This window comes from Camelina sativa, chromosome 8, assembly GCF_030686135.1.
Source record: "Camelina sativa cultivar CO46 ecotype springtype chromosome 8, ASM3068613v1".
Lineage (NCBI taxonomy): Eukaryota > Viridiplantae > Streptophyta > Magnoliopsida > Brassicales > Brassicaceae > Camelina > Camelina sativa.
The window spans coordinates 3,665,095-3,682,735 of NC_141887.1; the positions used below are offsets into that span (position 1 = coordinate 3,665,095).

Here is a 17,641-nt window from a genome sequence, read left to right on the forward strand (position 1 = left end):
ATACATTGAAGTGAGAAACACCTGTAGATTCCATCTGAAAATAAAAGGAAACACCTGTAGTTGAAGATAACTACAAACTGACAAGAGCGTATGACTGAAAATAGCAAGATAAAAAATCTGAAAGTAGTAGAAAATCTGAATACGAAAAAGAAACTAAATGAAAGAAAAGTGTTAAAAACAACAACAAAATAAAAAGTTTAAGAAAATGTTACTATTAAAGTCAGATGGATGATTTTGAGATATTTGTCAGTATAAATGCTGCTGCTGCTGTTGCTGCTCTACCATTCCCCCACCCAATACCTTTTACTTTGCCCATTCATTGTTCATTTGCATGCACATTTTTACTCATTTACTATATACACACATTAGTATATGTCATTGATGTGAAATTACTTCTTTGAACTTGATCTGGAGTTGCAAGTCAATTTTGTTTCCTTTTGCCTAACATGTTTTTAGTCAGAACTCAGAAGTAGTATTTTATCTACTCTTATATACATTCCGATATTTATGAGACAACCTAGGCGGCTGTTTACAAAAGTATATAATTAAATAATTCGACAAGCTAATTAATTCTTTGGACATTATTTAGTATTTTAAAAAGTAAACCTAATACTACTATTTATAAACCTTTTTTTTTCCACAAACTACTATTTATCAACCTTATTTATATTTTTTTTCTCATGTTTCTTCTTACTAGTAGATAAAATTCTTCTTTATAAAAAAAAATTGTAAAAAAGACGAATGTGGAAATGATTAGGGTCTGCGACTGCAAGAAGTCTGCCTTGCGTACTAAAACCCATAACATTGTCACATTGCAATTGCATCAGCCACAGCCACAGCCCACAGCCAGTGTCATTGTCATATCATCATAAGTACTTTATATTTATGCTCTATTCTATATTATTCCATATTTTTCAGAAGACAAACAAATCAACATTTTCACTTTTTTCATTTATATAAACATGAAAAGCTTTTTGTTTCCCCCGGCTAAAGCGGGCTAGTTTCTTCTGTTTCCACTCCACATCACACTGATTCTTTGCATGACTGACATCTCATTTTCTTTTTCGACAACTTTTTCTTTTCTTATGATAATTTATTACTACTACTACTTGTATTTATTGGAAAAAGAAAACAATCTTGTATTCGTTCAGAGATTTTATAATCGATCGAATGGTAAAATTATTGGCGTGCGATACACACGGTCCCATGAATGATTTGTAATTCAAAAAAAAAAACATGTTATACAATATGGAACAACAACCAAAAAAAACACAAAGTATAATGTTAATTAAAAACATTAAAATGGAAAAATATGCTACAATTATATACTTTTAAAAACAATATAAGGCTCAATTTCTATTTGAAAAAGAACTAAGAGTTTTTTTTTTTCTCACCACGCAACTGATGCTAATTAGATATCTTTTCATTTTAAAAAACATATTATACATAGATGATTATTTTGATCCCGATTCCATTATATTCTGTCAATTAAAGAAAATATTGATATGTTACAATTAAAAGGATAAAATCGAACGGGAAAAAGTAATAGTTAGACCATCTCTAATGGTTTTCCCTATTTTTTTCTCTTCTATTCTCATCTCTAAAATAGAGATTGCTATTGTTTCCTCTGTATCTAGAGGAACTCTATTTTTTTCCTTTATATATAGAGGAAAATATAGCAATCTCTATTATAGAGATGAGAATAGAGGTGGGTTAGAACAAATTTACCTTTTAAAATAGATTGCTATATTTTTCTCTATAAAATATTTATAGAGGAAAAAAATAGAGATGCATTCGAGATGTTCTTAAAGATTTCTTATTATGAGTTACTTCAAGTGGATAAAAATGAGATAGTAACAATGCAATTTTTGTCCTGGAGTTACAGCTCTATCTCCGTCCACATATGAACTCAAGCTGGAAACAGAAAGAGATTTGAAGAGTCGATGTGTATGCTAAAGTGAAGAAATGCAAATCGAAAACAATTTTCGCAGCAAAAAAACAAAAAAAAAACGTAAGAAAATGAAACATTAATGGTATATTGTTCAAGAAATATAAATGTCACGCTCTGTCGTAACTGCAACAACAAAAGTATGGTGTAAAAATTAGAAACCCAAGTGTTAGTTAGATTTTGTATCTCATTGTTCTTTAGTGATCACCGTTTTTCTAATCTCTTAAAGCAAAACTTGGATCGATTCATGGTTGCATTTTTCTTCCAAGAATAATCGTCATCCATAAATTGGACTCAATCAACTAGAAGTCTAATATAATTATCTTTCTCTCTGTCCATCGTTTGTCTTATAGGATATGGATCTAATTATGTTACTTCGACACACACAAACATCAGACAGATTTCAAAATACCAATATACTAAAGGAATACTTACATAAGATATATGGATCCATCCAAGATGTCAATTTCATAAAGTCCATTTGTCATCATGATCATGGACTATATAAGTACCTAATTAACACATAATGTTCAAACATCAAACTACTAATCAATAGTCCGTTTACGAGTCCGATATCACAAACTACTAGCAAATTGCACGAGTGCAAAACCTAACGCATCAGAGTTCATTTTCAACCAAAAAAAAAAAGAGGACACTCAAAACGATTTTTTAGTGTAACCGAGCAGTGATGGCATTTTCGTAAATATCAGCTTAATTTTTTTTTTTTTTTTTCTCTCTTAAAAAAAATTATAAAATTATAAAAGGTTTTTTCTTTCGTACATTACCCCAATACTTTTAAATTGTCACAATAAGCACCTAATATTAATTTGGGTAAAATCTTAAAAATTGTTCCAACTTTAGGGACCTTTAAAAACACAGAACCCTAATTACCAAAAATCTTCAATGTGAATTGTAAAAGCTTCCGATCAAAAATTTTAAAAACCCAATACAGTAGTCTCTGTGTCCGCAGAGAAGATCAGGTTTGGTGATTCAGAGAAATCAAAAGTGTGTGGGTGAAATAGAGAAAGAGATAACGAAGATGGACGCAATGAGGAAGCAGCTCGATGTGCTCATGGGAGCTAACAGAAACGGCGACGTGACGGAGGTGAATCGCAAATACTACGACCGCGATGTTTGCCGTCTCTACCTCTCTGGTCTCTGTCCTCACGAGCTTTTTCAATTGACGGTGTGTATATATACATCTTTCTTCTTCGATTCCCATGTTTTGTTTCTTAAGCTCAATGGCTTTTATCATTAGTATCTTGTGGAAAGGGGAAAAAAAACCCTAATTTCCTCATCTCTTCTGAGCACGGGGTCGATGAGACATGATAAATATTAGTAAGAGATAGCTTTGATACATGAATTTTTAGTATTGGTCTGTGTTAGTTGATATAGTACTTTGAATAATGTTATAAATTCTAGCTTGATTTCGGGGGGAGGTTGTTGATTTAGGTAACAGTGTGAAATTTTGTGTTATCACAGTGGCGCTACATTGCTACTGCATAGTCTTCGTTTTGCTCTTATATGCATATTGAACACTTCAGAGTGAAATTTTCGGGTTCAAGATTCGTAAGTTGTTGTACATCTGAACTTTGTGTTGGCTCACTTTTTATATTAGTTGGCTAGTTTGATCTGTGAGTACTCTTTGACATGTTTGTTATATTATCAGAAAATGGATATGGGTCCTTGCCCGAAGGTGCACTCTTTGCAGCTGAGGAAAGAGTATCTTTTTTGAACGAAAGTAGAGTCTTCTTATGTGTAACTCTGGAACCTATCTTTTATTTTTTATCCTAATATCCACATAAGTTTTCAGTGGAATGTTTTGCTTTAACTCCTCCTAAGATATAAAGAAGCAAAGGCAAAAGGTGTTGACAACTACGATAGGGAATTGGAAGATGGCATAGATAGGCTTATTATTGAGTGTGATAGGAAGATTGGTAGGGCCCTTAATCGTCTTCAGGAAGAGGATGCCAAAGCTGCATTTGCAATTTCAGTCATCCAAGTTACTCAGGTGATTATCTAAGTTTTAATTTATCAGTTCTTTTTGTGTTTTTTTCCAACTCAAGCTTTTTCCTCATTATTTTTTTTTTTTTTATTTCAGTCACCTGAAATTCTCGAACTATCGAAGCAAATCAAAGAGAAGATGAAGGAAGCAGACCTGCACGGTAATAGAAAAGAATTTTTTAAAAAATTGCTGCTTAATTGACCACTATATGTTCCTTTCTCCTTGAGGGTTTCTTATGATTAGAAGTTCATTGCGGCTCATATAAATCTGGAACATTTTGTGTCTACATTTTGTTGGTATTGTATTTTCATTGTTATTTCTGTAGGCTTCTCTACAACATCTAGAGTAGGCTATGAATTTGGAAGTGTTTTTTGATATGTGCTTGCTTCGACGAACAAAATAGTTAATTTACTTTAAAGCTACAAGATGTAAATTAATCTTTTCATCTTGTGGAAAATAAAGTTTTCCTGTAGTGGTGCCAGAGGTGACTCTTCACCTTCTCTAATTAGTCTGAAGTTGAAAAAATCATCTTTCTATATAATTGGCACTAAATGAATTGAATGTAAAGCTTCTGCTAGTGATCGTTGTGTGATATATAAAACTTTGGATGCTACTATATTATTCAGAAATCATGTTTTCATATCGCAGATCTTGAAGGCAAAATGGATCCGAAGATTAGAGCTCTCGAGTTAGTTGAAGAAATGAGGATTAAAAGAGCCGACCTGCAGGTGTGTCATCATGTAATTTGCTATTTGCTGTGCTTGGTACATTGTTAACAGTCAAGTCCTTTGTTTTGTTTCCCTACAGGCTGTGCTACTGTTGGATGCCTTCAACAAGGATAGGGCATCCTTGCCACAGCCCGTGCCAGCTCAGCCACCAGCTGCAGTATTACCTTCGCCTGATCCTCGTACTCAAGAAATGATCAATGAAAAATTAAAGAAAGCAGAAGAACTTGGTAAGGGGCAAACCTCTAAGTCATATCTGTGGTGACCTTGAACCGATAGTTCTCTAAGTTATCATTGCAGTTGTGCCAAATTTTGGTTTCTATAGTTGATCGTATCATTTTTATATTCAACTTTCTTCGCCAATGTGTGAGTTTCTGGTGGCTGATCTAGAAATTTACTAAGCCTATTACTTGATTCTTTATGTATGTACAAAACTGAGCTTGGGAAGCCTTTGTGATAGGCAGTGTTAGTCTGTTAGAAGAAGGCAGTTTATAGTTACATACCGACAGAAGGAATATTTTAATTTTCCAATGTTGGGAACAGCCACTTTACAGTTATGATATCTGTATGTTATTTCAGGTGAACAAGGGATGGTTGATGACGCGCAGAAAGCACTAGAAGAGGCGGAAGCACTTAAGAAGGTTTGTTTTCTTTTGTACATTTTTTTTTTTGTTTGGTTCTTATCTCTGAGGTGCTTCATAGGATGTGGAGATGTTAATGAATTCTATCAACACTGGGATCTCTCTTCTCGGTTTCTGTAAATTGCTTGAATAGCTCTGCATGTTCTTTATGTCTTTCCCTACTCACTTATCGTATATGTTTCAGGTTACTGTTAGACAAGAAGCTGTAGTGGATTCAACCAAGTACACTGCTGCTGATGTGCGCATTGTAAGTCAAGATCATCATTTTTATCACCTTATCTCCGACATAATAATCTATTGAAATTTTTTTCGTGTAGCGGCCCTCAAGATTCTTGATGCTTAGGTATTTGTTTAGGCTGATGACCGTTAGGATTTACGGGAGATAGTCCTGCTTCTAGTAATTGAAAAGAAGTAATGGCTTATAAGTTTTGATAGGATAATTTTTTTTATTTTCTCTTAGTAAGGTGCAGTGTTCTCAATTGTTTAACAGCTTAATAGAAATTGCTTTTGAAGAGAAGTATACCATCTTCTCATCTTTTCTCGATGAACCATCTCTGTTTCTTTTACCAGCTTGTTAGTTGGTAGCCCTCACTCTTTGTTCTTTTGTTTTCTCAGACAGACCAGAAACTGCGTCTATGTGACATATGTGGAGCATTTTTGAGCGTCTATGACAGGTTAGGTTTGGTTACTCAAACATATTTATGCTTTATGGTTCCTTGGTGTTTCATAAGAAAGCTAGAGATAGATTCTTGGGTTGCAAGTGGTTCATTATTTGACCCCGGCTATTGTACCTCCTTTTCACCAGCAGGCTAATTGGGCCCAGTTTTACGAGGATTACTTTTGCAGCTAATAAATGTGCGTTCTTTCTTGATTTATTGTGCCTGTTAGAGATATGCAATAGAACTTTAAACTACAATTATGTCACCAATTGTTATTTGCATTTGGCAATGTCAAAAATCTTTTGTACTGCCTTTAGTGATCGTCGGTTAGCTGATCATTTTGGAGGGAAACTACATTTGGGTTACATGCTGATCCGCGACAAATTGGCAGAGCTTCAGGTAAGAGTCATAGAAACTTTCTACTGTGATTTTCCTGTTGGTCTCAATGTATGCTGTATAGTTATATTCTTTCTGTTTTCTTCAGGAGGAGAAGAACAAAGTTCAGAAGGAACGGGTTGAAGAAAGGAGGTTTACTTTTCTCAAGCTTTTAAACACTTTAGTAGTTTACTTCCTTCAAACTTTAACATTTTTGCTGAAAATCTTAACCAATCTCAGATCAAAGGAAAGGAGTAGAGAGCGAGAACCAAGTAAAGACAGAGACGGAGGAGATATCCGTGACCGTGGAAGAGATGTTGACCGTAGGAGTAGAGACCGCGACAGGCACCATGACCACCGTGAACATGACAGAAACTATAATCAGTCACGTGGCTATGACTCAAGAAGCCGGCGCAGTTCGCGGTCCAGGTCAAGGGAAAGACAACCGATGGATTATGATCGCCGCAGGTAACTTTGATAAATAACAGAGACACATCCTTATTGTTACTGCAAATCTTTTGGCTGCATTTAAATACGTACTTTAACTACCTTGCAGACGCCATGACCGCTATTAAGACCCTACCAAAGATGATTGCACCAGGTTTAAGAGGTTCTTACGGTTGCGTTTAGGATCAATTTGGAGTGCCAGACCCTTTTTTTTTCTTCTTTGCTTATTGTGTTTTCAGGTCTTTTGAGATTGTAAGTTACTAAGAGAAACTTCTTCAGATGTTTTTTTTTTCTTTCTCTTTTTACTTTTGTGTTGACATCAAAGACTTGTGAGTAGAAAGATTGGTGTTCGAAAAAAAAGAAAAAGAAAGAAGGATTGTGATGATCTCATGTCTCTCTCTTATGGACAACGTTTTATCATTCATCCAAACACCACGAAAGAAGACGACAGTCTAGTTGACCAAAAAAAAAAAAACCAATTCGTGCTTTCAAGGTCCTATTCAATTTCTTTAACCGGTGGCAATTATATACCAAGACAAAAAAAAAATCGTATACTAGCTAGCTAGTACTGTAATTACTAATTTATTAGCTAATGACAAGATTAACGGTTGATTTAAAGCCTTAAAGACCACCACACACACAAGTCGCTTAGAATCTACGAGCGATTTAAAAATTGTCTGATATGTTTCAGTAAAGTTAGAATATAATAAAACTCTCCTACCAAAAAAAGAGCATAGGTTCAACGTCAAATCATCGTATTCGCTCCATGTTCTCTCGAGTTTCTGCGTACATCTTACTAAGTTAAAAAGATACCAAGTGAGTCTAGCCTCATGGAAATTTCTATATTTTTATCCCAAAATCTGAAACCTTAACACCATTTACACCTCGTTAGAAACTCATCACCGTCGAATTTTATTGCAACCTCTTTTCATCTTGTCATGCCCAAAAGTGTTCGGTTCAAAACGTAGATCAGCAACAAAAAAAAAAACATGAGACAAATGTATTGTCACCGAGTTAGTGTCTTTGTAGCACCCTAACCAAACTTCTTTATAGAAACATAGTATTTCTCGATTATTTCATACAATTTCCTACTTCCTAGTCTTTTATCAGCAAAACAACCTACATAGGTAAACATCTCTATTCACAAACTATTTATGTCTATATAGTTAATTTTTTAGATATCTATGTATTTACTGAAAATATCCAAATAAAAATGCTACTCTATCCAATAATAGAAAAAGGGAAGGTCAAAGTTCATTTGTAACTCAACATCACACTGTATCACAAAGCATCTCAAGTTTAAGCATTGTTCAATGCTTTTTATTCAAATAATAAATAACGGACACAATTCATTTTAGTGTTGAAAAGGCATCTTATAATAGTATTTCTATATAGTTTAATGATTTTTTTTTTATAGTTTAATGGAATCATACTACTAGCTAGGCAATTATTGGAACTTTGTTTTAAATTAAATAATAATTGGGTGATGCACAAGCTAGCCATACTCTTTTGAATCGAAACCAAAGCAAAGGTCAATAAAAAAAGAGATTTGTATAATAAAACAAGGCCAATAAAAGAGCTTTTTAAGATATAAATTCTCATTGCATTTATATAAGTAAAAGAGTTTAAGATCAAACATAGGTTTTTTTCTAATTAGAGCACGCCTATTTCGGTTTTATAAAATTCAAGTCGAATTGAAGACCACATTTGAGGAGAAGATTCATTTCTCACTAAAATGTTTTTTTTGTTAATCTCATGTTTTGATCTCTAATAAATTTTTCAAAAAAGACATACCAAATCAACCTTTTAATTCTTCTACAACTCTCTCGTCCCAAATTATTGAGTTTATTTTGAAAAATAGATTACTAAGAAAACCTATATATAGACATGGAATCTTGAATGCATGTCACGTAACTCTCTTCTCCTTCTCTATTAAGAAAGCCTATATCTTCTTCTCTCTGCCTATATATATACTCTCTCTCTCTCTCTCTCTCTCTCTCTCTCCTCTCTCTCTCTCTCTCTCTCTCTCTCACACACACACACACACACATACTCATAGATATATATATACAATATACACACATACAATACATACTTACACACATTTGATCATATTTTTATATACATAATTTTTTCTTGTTGAAGAGAAGAGAGATAAGAATGGGGGCATTTGATTACATCTTTAGCTTTTGTTCATATACATACGCCAATGCCAAAACCAAGCGTAAGCCATTGCAGGTCTGTTCTTCTCTCAATACCTTCACAATTCTGCTCTTTCATCCTTTCTTTCAAATACTACTCTATATACATGTACATATCTTGATTTGGTTTAACATCAAAACTATATGCTAATACGTTATACGTGTATGCCAAATAATAATAATCAAATGTTACGTTTCAAAATGTGAACATGCTCTTTGTTTCTTTCTTCTTAAACAGATGTTTATTGGTATGTAATTTAATGGGGTTTGTGTAGACAGTGGATATCAAGGTGAAAATGGACTGTGATGGTTGTGAAAGAAGAGTTAGAAACGTGGTTCGTCGCATGAAAGGTATTCTTTCTCATCTCTCTCACTGACTTTGAATCAAAACTTTTCCCCAATCTCTCTCTTTATTTTATTTTATTTTACCTTTTTGTTTCCATTTCCTTTATTCTATACGCTTTTTTAGTTTCTCTTTTAAAGATTCGTATTCCCTCCTTAAAATTGCAAAATTTATAGCTGGCAAAAAATACAGAGTTACAATTACTAATCATTTGCTCATTCCCTTGCCAACTTTTATAGTCCAAAAATATTATGGGTCAAATGGTCAGGAATCTATCTTTATTTACATTACATATATTAAGAGTCGTTCTAATTATCAGCAAAAAGTGATCCAATTATATTTTTCATATACCTTTTTTTGAGTCCTTACAGTTTTAGTAGTTTTTAAATAAAATAAATCTTGTAATCTAAAACATTTTAGAACCAACCGGTACAGGAGTGAAATCGGTGGAGGTGAACCGGAAACAGAGCCGAATAACGGTGAATGGACACGTAGACCCAAACAAGGTGTTGAAGAGAGTGAAGAGCACAGGTAAAAAGGCTGAGTTTTGGCCGTACATACCTCAACATATGGTCTATTACCCTTTTGCTCCTGGCATGTACGACAAACGTGCCCCTGCAGGCCACATCCGTAATCCCACACAATCGTTTCCAACCGCAAACGCTCCGGAGGAAAATTACGTTTCCCTCTTCAGCGACGACAACGTACACGCCGCTTGTTCCATCATGTGAGAGGGTTGTATTATTCACTATCTCTAAATATATATTTCTTCTTTGTATACTATTGTTACTTTTTATCTTCATAACAAAACAAAAGGTAATGTAGAAAAAACTTTGTAATAAAATTATAGAGACAACACTTCAAAACGGAATCTATTTATATTTCGAACAATATTTGTTTTCCAATAACCATAAGCTATGTAGAATCTTACGGGTGGAAGTAGGTATAAAGGACCAATTAAGCAGCTAATGTTTTGTGAAATTGTCTAATTTCTTTAGGACATGAATGAGATACTTTGACGATAATCATATAAATGAGCAAGGAATAATATTAGGGAAGAGACCCAAAAATCAGCATCTTGTGATTTGTTAGGCAAATTGCTTCCTCTTTAATATTTTTCTTAGAATAAGCTTCAAAGGGCAAAGAGAGTGTCAACATTTACAAGTTCCAACTTTTCATACCAAAAGAAAACTTTTAAAGATCAAAGTGGGAATAGCTTGTATTCTTCATCCCCAAAAAAAAAAAAATGTCCAAGAGGGACCAAAGCATCTTTAGCTTTTCTTTCAAAGCTTCTTTCTTTAGAAGAAGGAATATAAAGATCAGAATCACGGCAAAGGAAAGCTGTTCAATCACGGTACCACATTACAATGACACAGTGTCATAAGACTCGATGCTGATGAGGCTGTTTGGTGTTCTCTAGAGAATGACTTAAACCTACAAAGCTTCATTTTGAATAAACAGAGAAGCAAGAAATTACTAGAAACGGATTTGCTAATTGAATCACTAAGAATCAATCTTTAAAACAATGAATGAATTTACTCACCTGTTAAATCTATCAAGATCCTTGAGCAAACCAAGAAGCTATTTTTACCGCTTCTTCGCTTTCCTTATTCTGGACTGTGCCTTCTGCCATTTCTTCCTAGGCACTAGTTTACTCTTCGGCTTCAACTTTATCTCAGGTGTGAATTTAAAGTTTGGATCTCTCATGCGAGTTTGTATATTTTTAAAGAACTGCATGTTCAGTCTCTTGGGTCCGCCTTTTCTTAGCTCTTCATATTCAGGTCCTGAGATAATGTTTTCGAACGCTCCAATCAGTATGTCGACATCACTCATAACTTCCCACACGTTTGTGTAGCGCCCGTCAGGACCTTTGTTCAGTTTCTTCAGCGCGTTCTCAACAGCAAGCTTCCTCGCTTTTTTACCAGGTGAAAGCTCCTCGGGCTCATTCTCAGATTTCAGCAACTCAGAGATTGTCCTGTACTTTGGTTTCTCTTCAAACTCAAACAACTTATCTAAGTACTTATCAGATGCCTCGTTGGGACGTGGCTCTGTTGGTATATCGTCGTCATCATCACCTTCATCGCCAGTCCACAACGTTTTCTCTTCATCACTTCCTGACCAGACACTGTATAGTTCATCACTGTCGTCTGCATCAATTAGATCAGAGCTATCTTTAGCTTGTTGTCTAGCTTTCTTGATCTCTTTTTCAAGGCGGTTTCCTCCACTTTCTTGTCTTGTATTCTCATCACTCTCGTCTTCACTTCCTGACCAAAGAGTATCATCATCATCTCCCATTTCTTTCTCCCAGGCTTTTCTGAAGTCTTCATCACCAGGTTTCACATTACCAAACAGATTGTAATCTTTACCTCTTCCACTTGCATATAACCTAGTTGCTGCAATTGAATATTAAAAACACTGCTTTTAAACAATCCATTAGTATTAAACAATCAACGATGAACAAAAGAAACGAAACTTTAAAAGAGTCGTGAGCAAACAAACTCTCTGCGGCATTTTCACAAACACCTAATCTACAACTTGGACGAATCCGAATAAACCAAAAATATCAAAACCCCATATACAAGAAGACTCGGAGAAAGCATATAAACTACAAAGATCAAAAAAATACTGGAGAAAATTGAAACCTTTTAAGTTGTGGCGAAACCCAGTAAATACCCAATTTTGAGTACAAGTGGCAGGATCCGAAAGCAAGAGACTTTGCGATCTACAATTAAAACAATCGACGAAAATAAGTCAGCTTTTGAATTCGATTTGAACGATGACTAAACTGAGATATCTCTATCTATATACCCAGAAAGAACCAACCTTTTGGTTAGGGTTGAGAACAGAGAGAAGAAGACTCTTCGCGCGAACATCTTTTAATTAACCGACGACGCCTGTGCTAGGAGGCTAAAATTATAAGTCCATATTTATAATTTTCTTTTTCTTTTTTTTTTGGTCAAAACAAATATCAATTATCAAATTTAATTACTTTCAGTGTATTTTCTCTAATTTCATTTAATAATTTCAATATAAATTTTATTTGTTCTAGTGAAGAAAAAAATTCTCTTCTCGTTCTTCTTTGTGTTAAAAATTAATATTGTTTATCCATAGAGTCCAAATCAAACCGGATCAATTTAACCAACAGAGAAAAACATATCACAAAAACATCTTGAGATTTGAGCAAGGAGATCACCAGAGTGATTTGTAACGAAACGTAATTTGTCAAAAAAATATAAATTATAAACTGAAATAATTAATAATTATTATAGTTCCCACATATTGTTAGAAAGAGATCAAAACAAATCCAAACCAAATTCATAAATAGTTAAACATGATCATATTGACTTATTATATATTGTTAGTTAAAAAACATCATAGCTATAAACTCTTCAAAGTCCACAAAGCCATCACCGTCTGCATCAAAAGTTTGAACCATCACAACACATTCTTCCTTTGTACGGTTTTCTCCTAGACGGTTCAACACAAAATGAATCTCACTCGCCGATATCTTCCCGTCACCATCTATATCATGCATATCAAAAGCTTTTTTCAGAACAGTTTCTTCATTATATTTTTCTAGCGCCAAACCCGAAACAAATTCCTCCATGTCAATTTGACCATCACCATCCACGTCAAGCATTCCAAACATATTTTCAAGTTCTCCAGATGTTACTGAAGGAGTAAAAGCGCGTATTGCTTCTGCAAATTCGTCCCATGAGATTTTTCCATCTTTGTTTTTGTCAACTCTCTGAAAGACCTTTGCAATAGACATCCTTGTTGTTTTGAGCAAGGGAAGATGATGATCTAGATATTATGAAAGGTTTTTTAACAAAAAAAAAATTAATAAATGATTCGATGGAAGAAATCAAAAACCAAATCTATATTTATAGGAGAAAATCGACTTAGATTCCTGCTAAGATTTGGTTTTGGAATGTGAAATCTAATAGCGTTATAAATGGATTTTTTAGACATTTATTTCTTATTTTTTAATTTTTGCAAATTGCATTTTATCTCTATAATAAATATCATTTTCTTGTCATCAACATGCTTTATAAGAAATTCTTTAAATATAAATAATAAATATAATGCTTTAGTATCATAGTTTCAAAATTACTCATTAACAAGATTTTAATACTTGTCAATTGTATCAATAAATTGTTTGACACATGTCAATTCTACTATTCTAGATTTACTAAAATCATTATATAAAATATGTGAAAGTTACAAACTTATCATAAAAAAGAAATTACACATAAATAACAAAAAAATATTAATATATTAAAAAACATTTAAACTAATTTCTAATTTATTTAGAGAAGATTTTTTCATATTATAATATTATCTCAAATTTATATGCAAAATCCTACTATATTAATTGAGAAGTAAAAATATGAAACTAACCTTATAAAGTGTAAAAATTTACATTGTCATGTCAGTGATCTGAAGCAAATGTTTAACTTTTCAGTAAAGGTTAAAATGTAATTATCTCAAAAAAATTAGACATTTTTTTATTTAATTTTGGTAAATTGCATTTTATCTCTTTAATAAATATCATTTTTTTGTCATCAACATGCTTTATGATAATAAATTCTTTAAATACAAATAAAAAATATGATGCTTTAGTGTTATAGTTTTGTCTATAAATTGTAAAGACGTTTTGTTAATTATAGAAGATACTTTGTATATATATCTTGGGGGATTTTCAAAAATACCCATTTTCCTATGTCACTTTTTAAAAGTACTTATTATATAAAGTTTAGTTTCAAAGTTATTCATTAACAAGATTTTGATATTTGACTATTTCTCAATTATATCAATAAAATGTTAAAAAATGTCAATTTTAAATTTACTAAATAATTATATAAAATATGTAAAAGTTATAAACTTATCATAAAAAAAATCTACACATAAATAACAAAAAAATAATATTAATATATCAAAAAACCATTTAAACTAATTTCTAATTTATTTAGAGAAGCTCTTTTTGTATTATAGGATTATCTCAAATTTATATGCAAAATTGATGATTAAATTCAAATACTATATGATTGTTTATATTGTGTAGTCTTTTACATGATTAGTTTAATTCTTTTTACTATATAAAATTTGGTTTGAAAATTCATAACACTAAGCACCAAACATGAAGCAAATTCCTCAGCATCGATTTGACCATCACCATCCACGTCAATCACTCTAAACATCTTGTCAAGTTCTTCAGATGTTACTGAATGAGTAAAAGCGCGAATTGCTTCGGCAAATTCATCCCATCATATTCTTCCATCTTTGTTCTTGTCAACTCTCTAAAAAATCTTTGCAACATATATCATTGTTCTTTTGAGTAAGTGATGATGATGGAATATATTATCGGAGGGTTTTAACAAAGTAATAATGACTTTCATGGAAGAAATCAAAAACCAAATTTATATTTATAGGAGAAAATCGATTATTGTTTAGATTCCTGCAAATATTTGGATTTTGAACGTGAAATCTAATTGCGTTATGAATAGATTTTTTAGACATTTATTTCTTATTTTTTAAAAATCCAAAACTTTTATGGTTTTTAGAAAAAAAAAAAGTGAAATTGCGCTGTATAACCAAAAATAAAACTATAATTTAAATACTAATTATACTAACTATATATCTATAATATACTCTGTATAATATGTATCAACGACACTTTTTACTCTTCCACCACCTTACCTTCACCCACTAATAAATCTATCTCTGGCCACTTTCTTCACCGCCAATTTCTGCCGACGTCCGGCCAACTCCTTCGCCGCCGACCTCCGGCAAACTCCGCCACTGACCTCCGGCCAACTCCTCCGCTGCCAACCTCCGACCACCTCTTCCGTCCGCCGACTTCCGGCCACCTCTTCATGCCACCAACCTTCGACTACCGACCTCCGGCAAACTCTGCCGCCGACCTCCGGCCACCTCCTCCGGCCGGAGACTTCCGGTCACCTCTTCCGGCCGCCGACCTCCAGCCACCGACTTCCGGCCACCGACCTCCGACAAACTCCGCCGCCGACCACCGACCACCTCCTCCAGCCGGAGACTTCCGGTCACCTCCTTCGGCTACCTCTCCGACCGTCGACCTCCGGCCACCTTCTCTGGCTACCTCTCCGACCGCCGACCTCCGACCACCTCTCCGACCGCCGACCTCCGGCCACCTCTCCGACCGCCGACCTCCTATTAACAGCCACCTCTCCGACCGCTGACCTCTTATCAACAGCCATCACTCCTTCCCTATACAAAACACTAAAGTGGTAATTTTGCTCTATCCCTTTTCTAATTCTCTAATTTTTTCAAATATAGTGTTATATGCTGCTATGACTTTTTTATTTTGGTTATTGAGCTAATTCACCCTGAAAAAAAAAACAAATTTTCTTTTTTTTTCTCCCCTATAAAACATTCTCTAACGAAAAAGAGGAAATTTAAAACACAAAGTATCACACATGCAAGATTGGTCTCATGATCAGTGTGATCACTCGAGGAACAGATCTTTGCTAAACTGGGACATGTTCAACATAAATAATGTTAGCATTCAATTTAAACAATGATTTTTTATAGTTTACATATGGAACTACAGGTGAAACTGATCTATCTACACCCATAAAGAACCAACCTTTTGGTTAGGTTTGAGAACAGAGAGAAGACTCTTCGCGCGAACATCTTTTAAATAACCGACGCCTATGTTATGAAGACTAAAATATATTTATTTTACAAGTTACAAGTCCATTTAAAGTAAAACAAATTCCTTTTTTGGTCAAAACAAAATTATCGAATTTGATTAATTTCAGTGAAGTTTATCTGAATTCATTTAATAATTTTCAATACAAAAATTATTTCTTATAGTGAAAGAAAAAATTCTTGCGGTTCTTCTTTGTATTAAATTAATATTGGGTAATCTATTCCAGTTGTAGGAAAAAAAGAAAAATGGATTGGATTTTCATTAAAAAGTAATTAGAGTTTTATTTTAGTTTATGATGCATCGCCAATAATTCTCTTGATCATAAGCTTGGGTTCATTATAAAATTTTACTACCTTACACGAGTATACATTACATTACAAAGAACGGAAAAAGAAAACAAATTAAAAAGTATACATCAATGATCAAAGTAAAATCAAATAAGACTGAAAAGGCTCGAATCAAACACATAATATAATTATATTTTGGTCATTATTATACAACGATTACATATTCTTTGACTATGTGATCATATATATCTTATTAAGGAAAAAAAAAAAGTAGGAGCATTTAGTAGTCAAGCAAATACAAAAGCATGATAACGATGAGAAAGTCAAATGGGGATAGATCTTGAGACTTTGGGGTAGACATGTCTGGCTGGGTGACCCATGATACGGCGACCCTTGGCGTGTTTGAAGATATAAACCACCGCACCAACTGGCCACTCGATGATCCCTGTTATCAGAAAAGCCACGAACCCTAGCGTTGGTCCGACCACTTTGCACCGACATGGGTTTTGCCTCGTTCCGCACTGAATACACGCTGGAAACACCATCGTTGATTTTGAGTATGTAGTATTTGTACTACGATCGATGAGTACACAAAGAGCTAACTATTTATTTGATTGGAGAAATCAGGTTCAAGGAAAGAGTAGAGATGTGATTTGTTGAAGGTGATGAGAGACGACGGGTCTTTATAGAGATAAATCAATTGAGTTTATTTAGTATCTTTCTTGTTTCCACGTAGGGTCATTGTGTTTTATATTGTAATGGTCATAGATATTTTTGGGTTTGATGTCGGCTTGTTACTATTTAATTATTTTCTTGAATTTGAAGTTTTAAAGAGGTGTCAATGATAAGAAGATAGACACGTTTCGGGGCCAGCACAAAGGTCAGTATACACGTGACTTAACGTAATTGGATGTTAGTTGTGAAACTCTCTTACGTATATAGGCTTTTTTTAGAAGGTCAAATTATGACTATGTCGGCGTGGCACGATGACTATGGTAAAGGTATTTGAAGTTTATGTAGAGCATCTCTATGCATGTCAGAAAGATCAATCGATTTAAGAATTTAATTCGGATAATCTACAAAACTCTATAACGATAGATCAAAACCAGTTTCGAGAAAAGTATGAAGATAGATGAATAATAACTCTCCAGATAATCTTCTTGTTTTTTTACTTATTTGCTTATGCACTCGTAATAATCTTTAGAAAAAACTATGGTATTAACATCTTAATAATCTTTTGAATAAGGGATGATGATGATGTAGATATTATGAGAGGTTTTAAACAAAATAAATAAATTAATAATGATTTGATGGAAGAA

At 33.6% G+C, this 17,641-nt stretch overlaps 4 protein-coding genes and 1 pseudogene across 15 annotated transcripts; 2 read left to right on the forward strand and 3 right to left on the reverse strand.

Moving 5' to 3' along the window:
- Positions 1–2,780: 2,780 nt before the first annotated feature.
- Positions 2,781–7,185, forward strand: LOC104706037 (U1 snRNP-associated protein usp106). Of its 10 annotated transcripts, none has more exons than XR_015564089.1 (15): positions 2,851–3,134; positions 3,431–3,517; positions 3,618–3,670; positions 3,791–3,959; positions 4,050–4,113; positions 4,602–4,681; positions 4,761–4,908; positions 5,258–5,319; positions 5,504–5,566; positions 5,935–5,993; positions 6,125–6,174; positions 6,296–6,377; positions 6,463–6,506; positions 6,594–6,821; positions 6,910–7,185. XR_015564089.1 is itself a non-coding variant. In XM_010422165.2 (14 exons), exons 2-14 carry the CDS (start codon positions 3,473–3,475, stop codon positions 6,926–6,928), a joined length of 1,287 nt encoding a protein of 428 aa, XP_010420467.2. In that variant the 5' UTR covers positions 2,851–3,134; positions 3,431–3,472; the 3' UTR covers positions 6,929–7,185. The 10 variants fall into 10 exon arrangements, 6 of the variants coding, with proteins under 6 accessions (XP_010420465.2, XP_010420466.2, XP_010420468.2 ...); XR_015564090.1 differs by having other exon boundaries at positions 6,128–6,174; XR_015564087.1 differs by lacking the exon at positions 3,431–3,517 and having other exon boundaries at positions 2,781–3,134.
- Positions 7,186–8,437: 1,252 nt separating this feature from the next.
- LOC104706038 (heavy metal-associated isoprenylated plant protein 21) lies at positions 8,438–10,235 on the forward strand. Of its 2 annotated transcripts, none has more exons than XM_010422167.2 (3): positions 8,438–9,038; positions 9,277–9,352; positions 9,780–10,235. In XM_010422167.2, exons 1-3 carry the CDS (start codon positions 8,961–8,963, stop codon positions 10,073–10,075), a joined length of 450 nt encoding a protein of 149 aa, XP_010420469.1. In that variant the 5' UTR covers positions 8,438–8,960; the 3' UTR covers positions 10,076–10,235. The 2 variants fall into 2 exon arrangements, with proteins under 2 accessions (XP_010420469.1, XP_019084574.1); XM_019229029.2 differs by having other exon boundaries at positions 8,765–9,038; positions 9,281–9,352.
- Positions 10,236–10,428: 193 nt separating this feature from the next.
- Positions 10,429–12,271, reverse strand: LOC104706039 (uncharacterized). 2 transcript variants are annotated; one of them, XM_010422169.3, is made up of 4 exons: positions 12,168–12,271; positions 11,987–12,066; positions 10,888–11,737; positions 10,429–10,778 (listed from the first exon to the last, which is right to left on the reverse strand). In XM_010422169.3, exons 1-3 carry the CDS (start codon positions 12,215–12,217, stop codon positions 10,932–10,934), a joined length of 936 nt encoding a protein of 311 aa, XP_010420471.1. In that variant the 5' UTR covers positions 12,218–12,271; the 3' UTR covers positions 10,429–10,778; positions 10,888–10,931. The 2 variants fall into 2 exon arrangements, with proteins under 2 accessions (XP_010420471.1, XP_010420470.1); XM_010422168.3 differs by having other exon boundaries at positions 10,429–10,786.
- A 291-nt stretch (positions 12,272–12,562) lies between these two features.
- LOC104706040 (putative calcium-binding protein CML32 pseudogene) lies at positions 12,563–13,251 on the reverse strand (annotated as a pseudogene).
- Positions 13,252–16,350: 3,099 nt separating this feature from the next.
- LOC104706041 (uncharacterized) lies at positions 16,351–17,572 on the reverse strand. The gene has a single exon (XM_010422171.3). The coding sequence runs from the start codon at positions 16,865–16,867 to the stop codon at positions 16,646–16,648; it is 222 nt and encodes a 73-aa protein (XP_010420473.1). The 5' UTR covers positions 16,868–17,572; the 3' UTR covers positions 16,351–16,645.
- Positions 17,573–17,641: the final 69 nt, after the last annotated feature.

Excerpts from the sequence above, each read along its gene's own strand:
- LOC104706041 (XM_010422171.3), bottom strand. The coding sequence starts at position 16,867 with ATGGTGTTTCCAGCGTGTATTCAGTGCGGAACGAGGCAAAACCCATGT.
- LOC104706038 (XM_010422167.2), top strand. The coding sequence starts at position 8,961 with ATGGGGGCATTTGATTACATCTTTAGCTTTTGTTCATATACATACGCC. Across the intron at positions 9,039-9,276 it reads CCAAGCGTAAGCCATTGCAG|ACAGTGGATATCAAGGTGAA; the intron begins GTCTGTTCTTCT and ends GGGTTTGTGTAG. Across the intron at positions 9,353-9,779 it reads CGTGGTTCGTCGCATGAAAG|GAGTGAAATCGGTGGAGGTG; the intron begins GTATTCTTTCTC and ends CAACCGGTACAG.
- LOC104706039 (XM_010422169.3), bottom strand. The coding sequence starts at position 12,217 with ATGTTCGCGCGAAGAGTCTTCTTCTCTCTGTTCTCAACCCTAACCAAA. Across the intron at positions 12,067-12,167 it reads TTCTCAACCCTAACCAAAAG|ATCGCAAAGTCTCTTGCTTT; the intron begins GTTGGTTCTTTC and ends TTTTAATTGTAG. Across the intron at positions 11,738-11,986 it reads GTTTCGCCACAACTTAAAAG|CAACTAGGTTATATGCAAGT; the intron begins GTTTCAATTTTC and ends ATTCAATTGCAG.
- LOC104706037 (XM_010422163.3), top strand. The coding sequence starts at position 2,988 with ATGGACGCAATGAGGAAGCAGCTCGATGTGCTCATGGGAGCTAACAGA. Across the intron at positions 3,135-3,617 it reads ACGAGCTTTTTCAATTGACG|AAAATGGATATGGGTCCTTG; the intron begins GTGTGTATATAT and ends TTATATTATCAG. Across the intron at positions 6,507-6,593 it reads GAACGGGTTGAAGAAAGGAG|ATCAAAGGAAAGGAGTAGAG; the intron begins GTTTACTTTTCT and ends AACCAATCTCAG.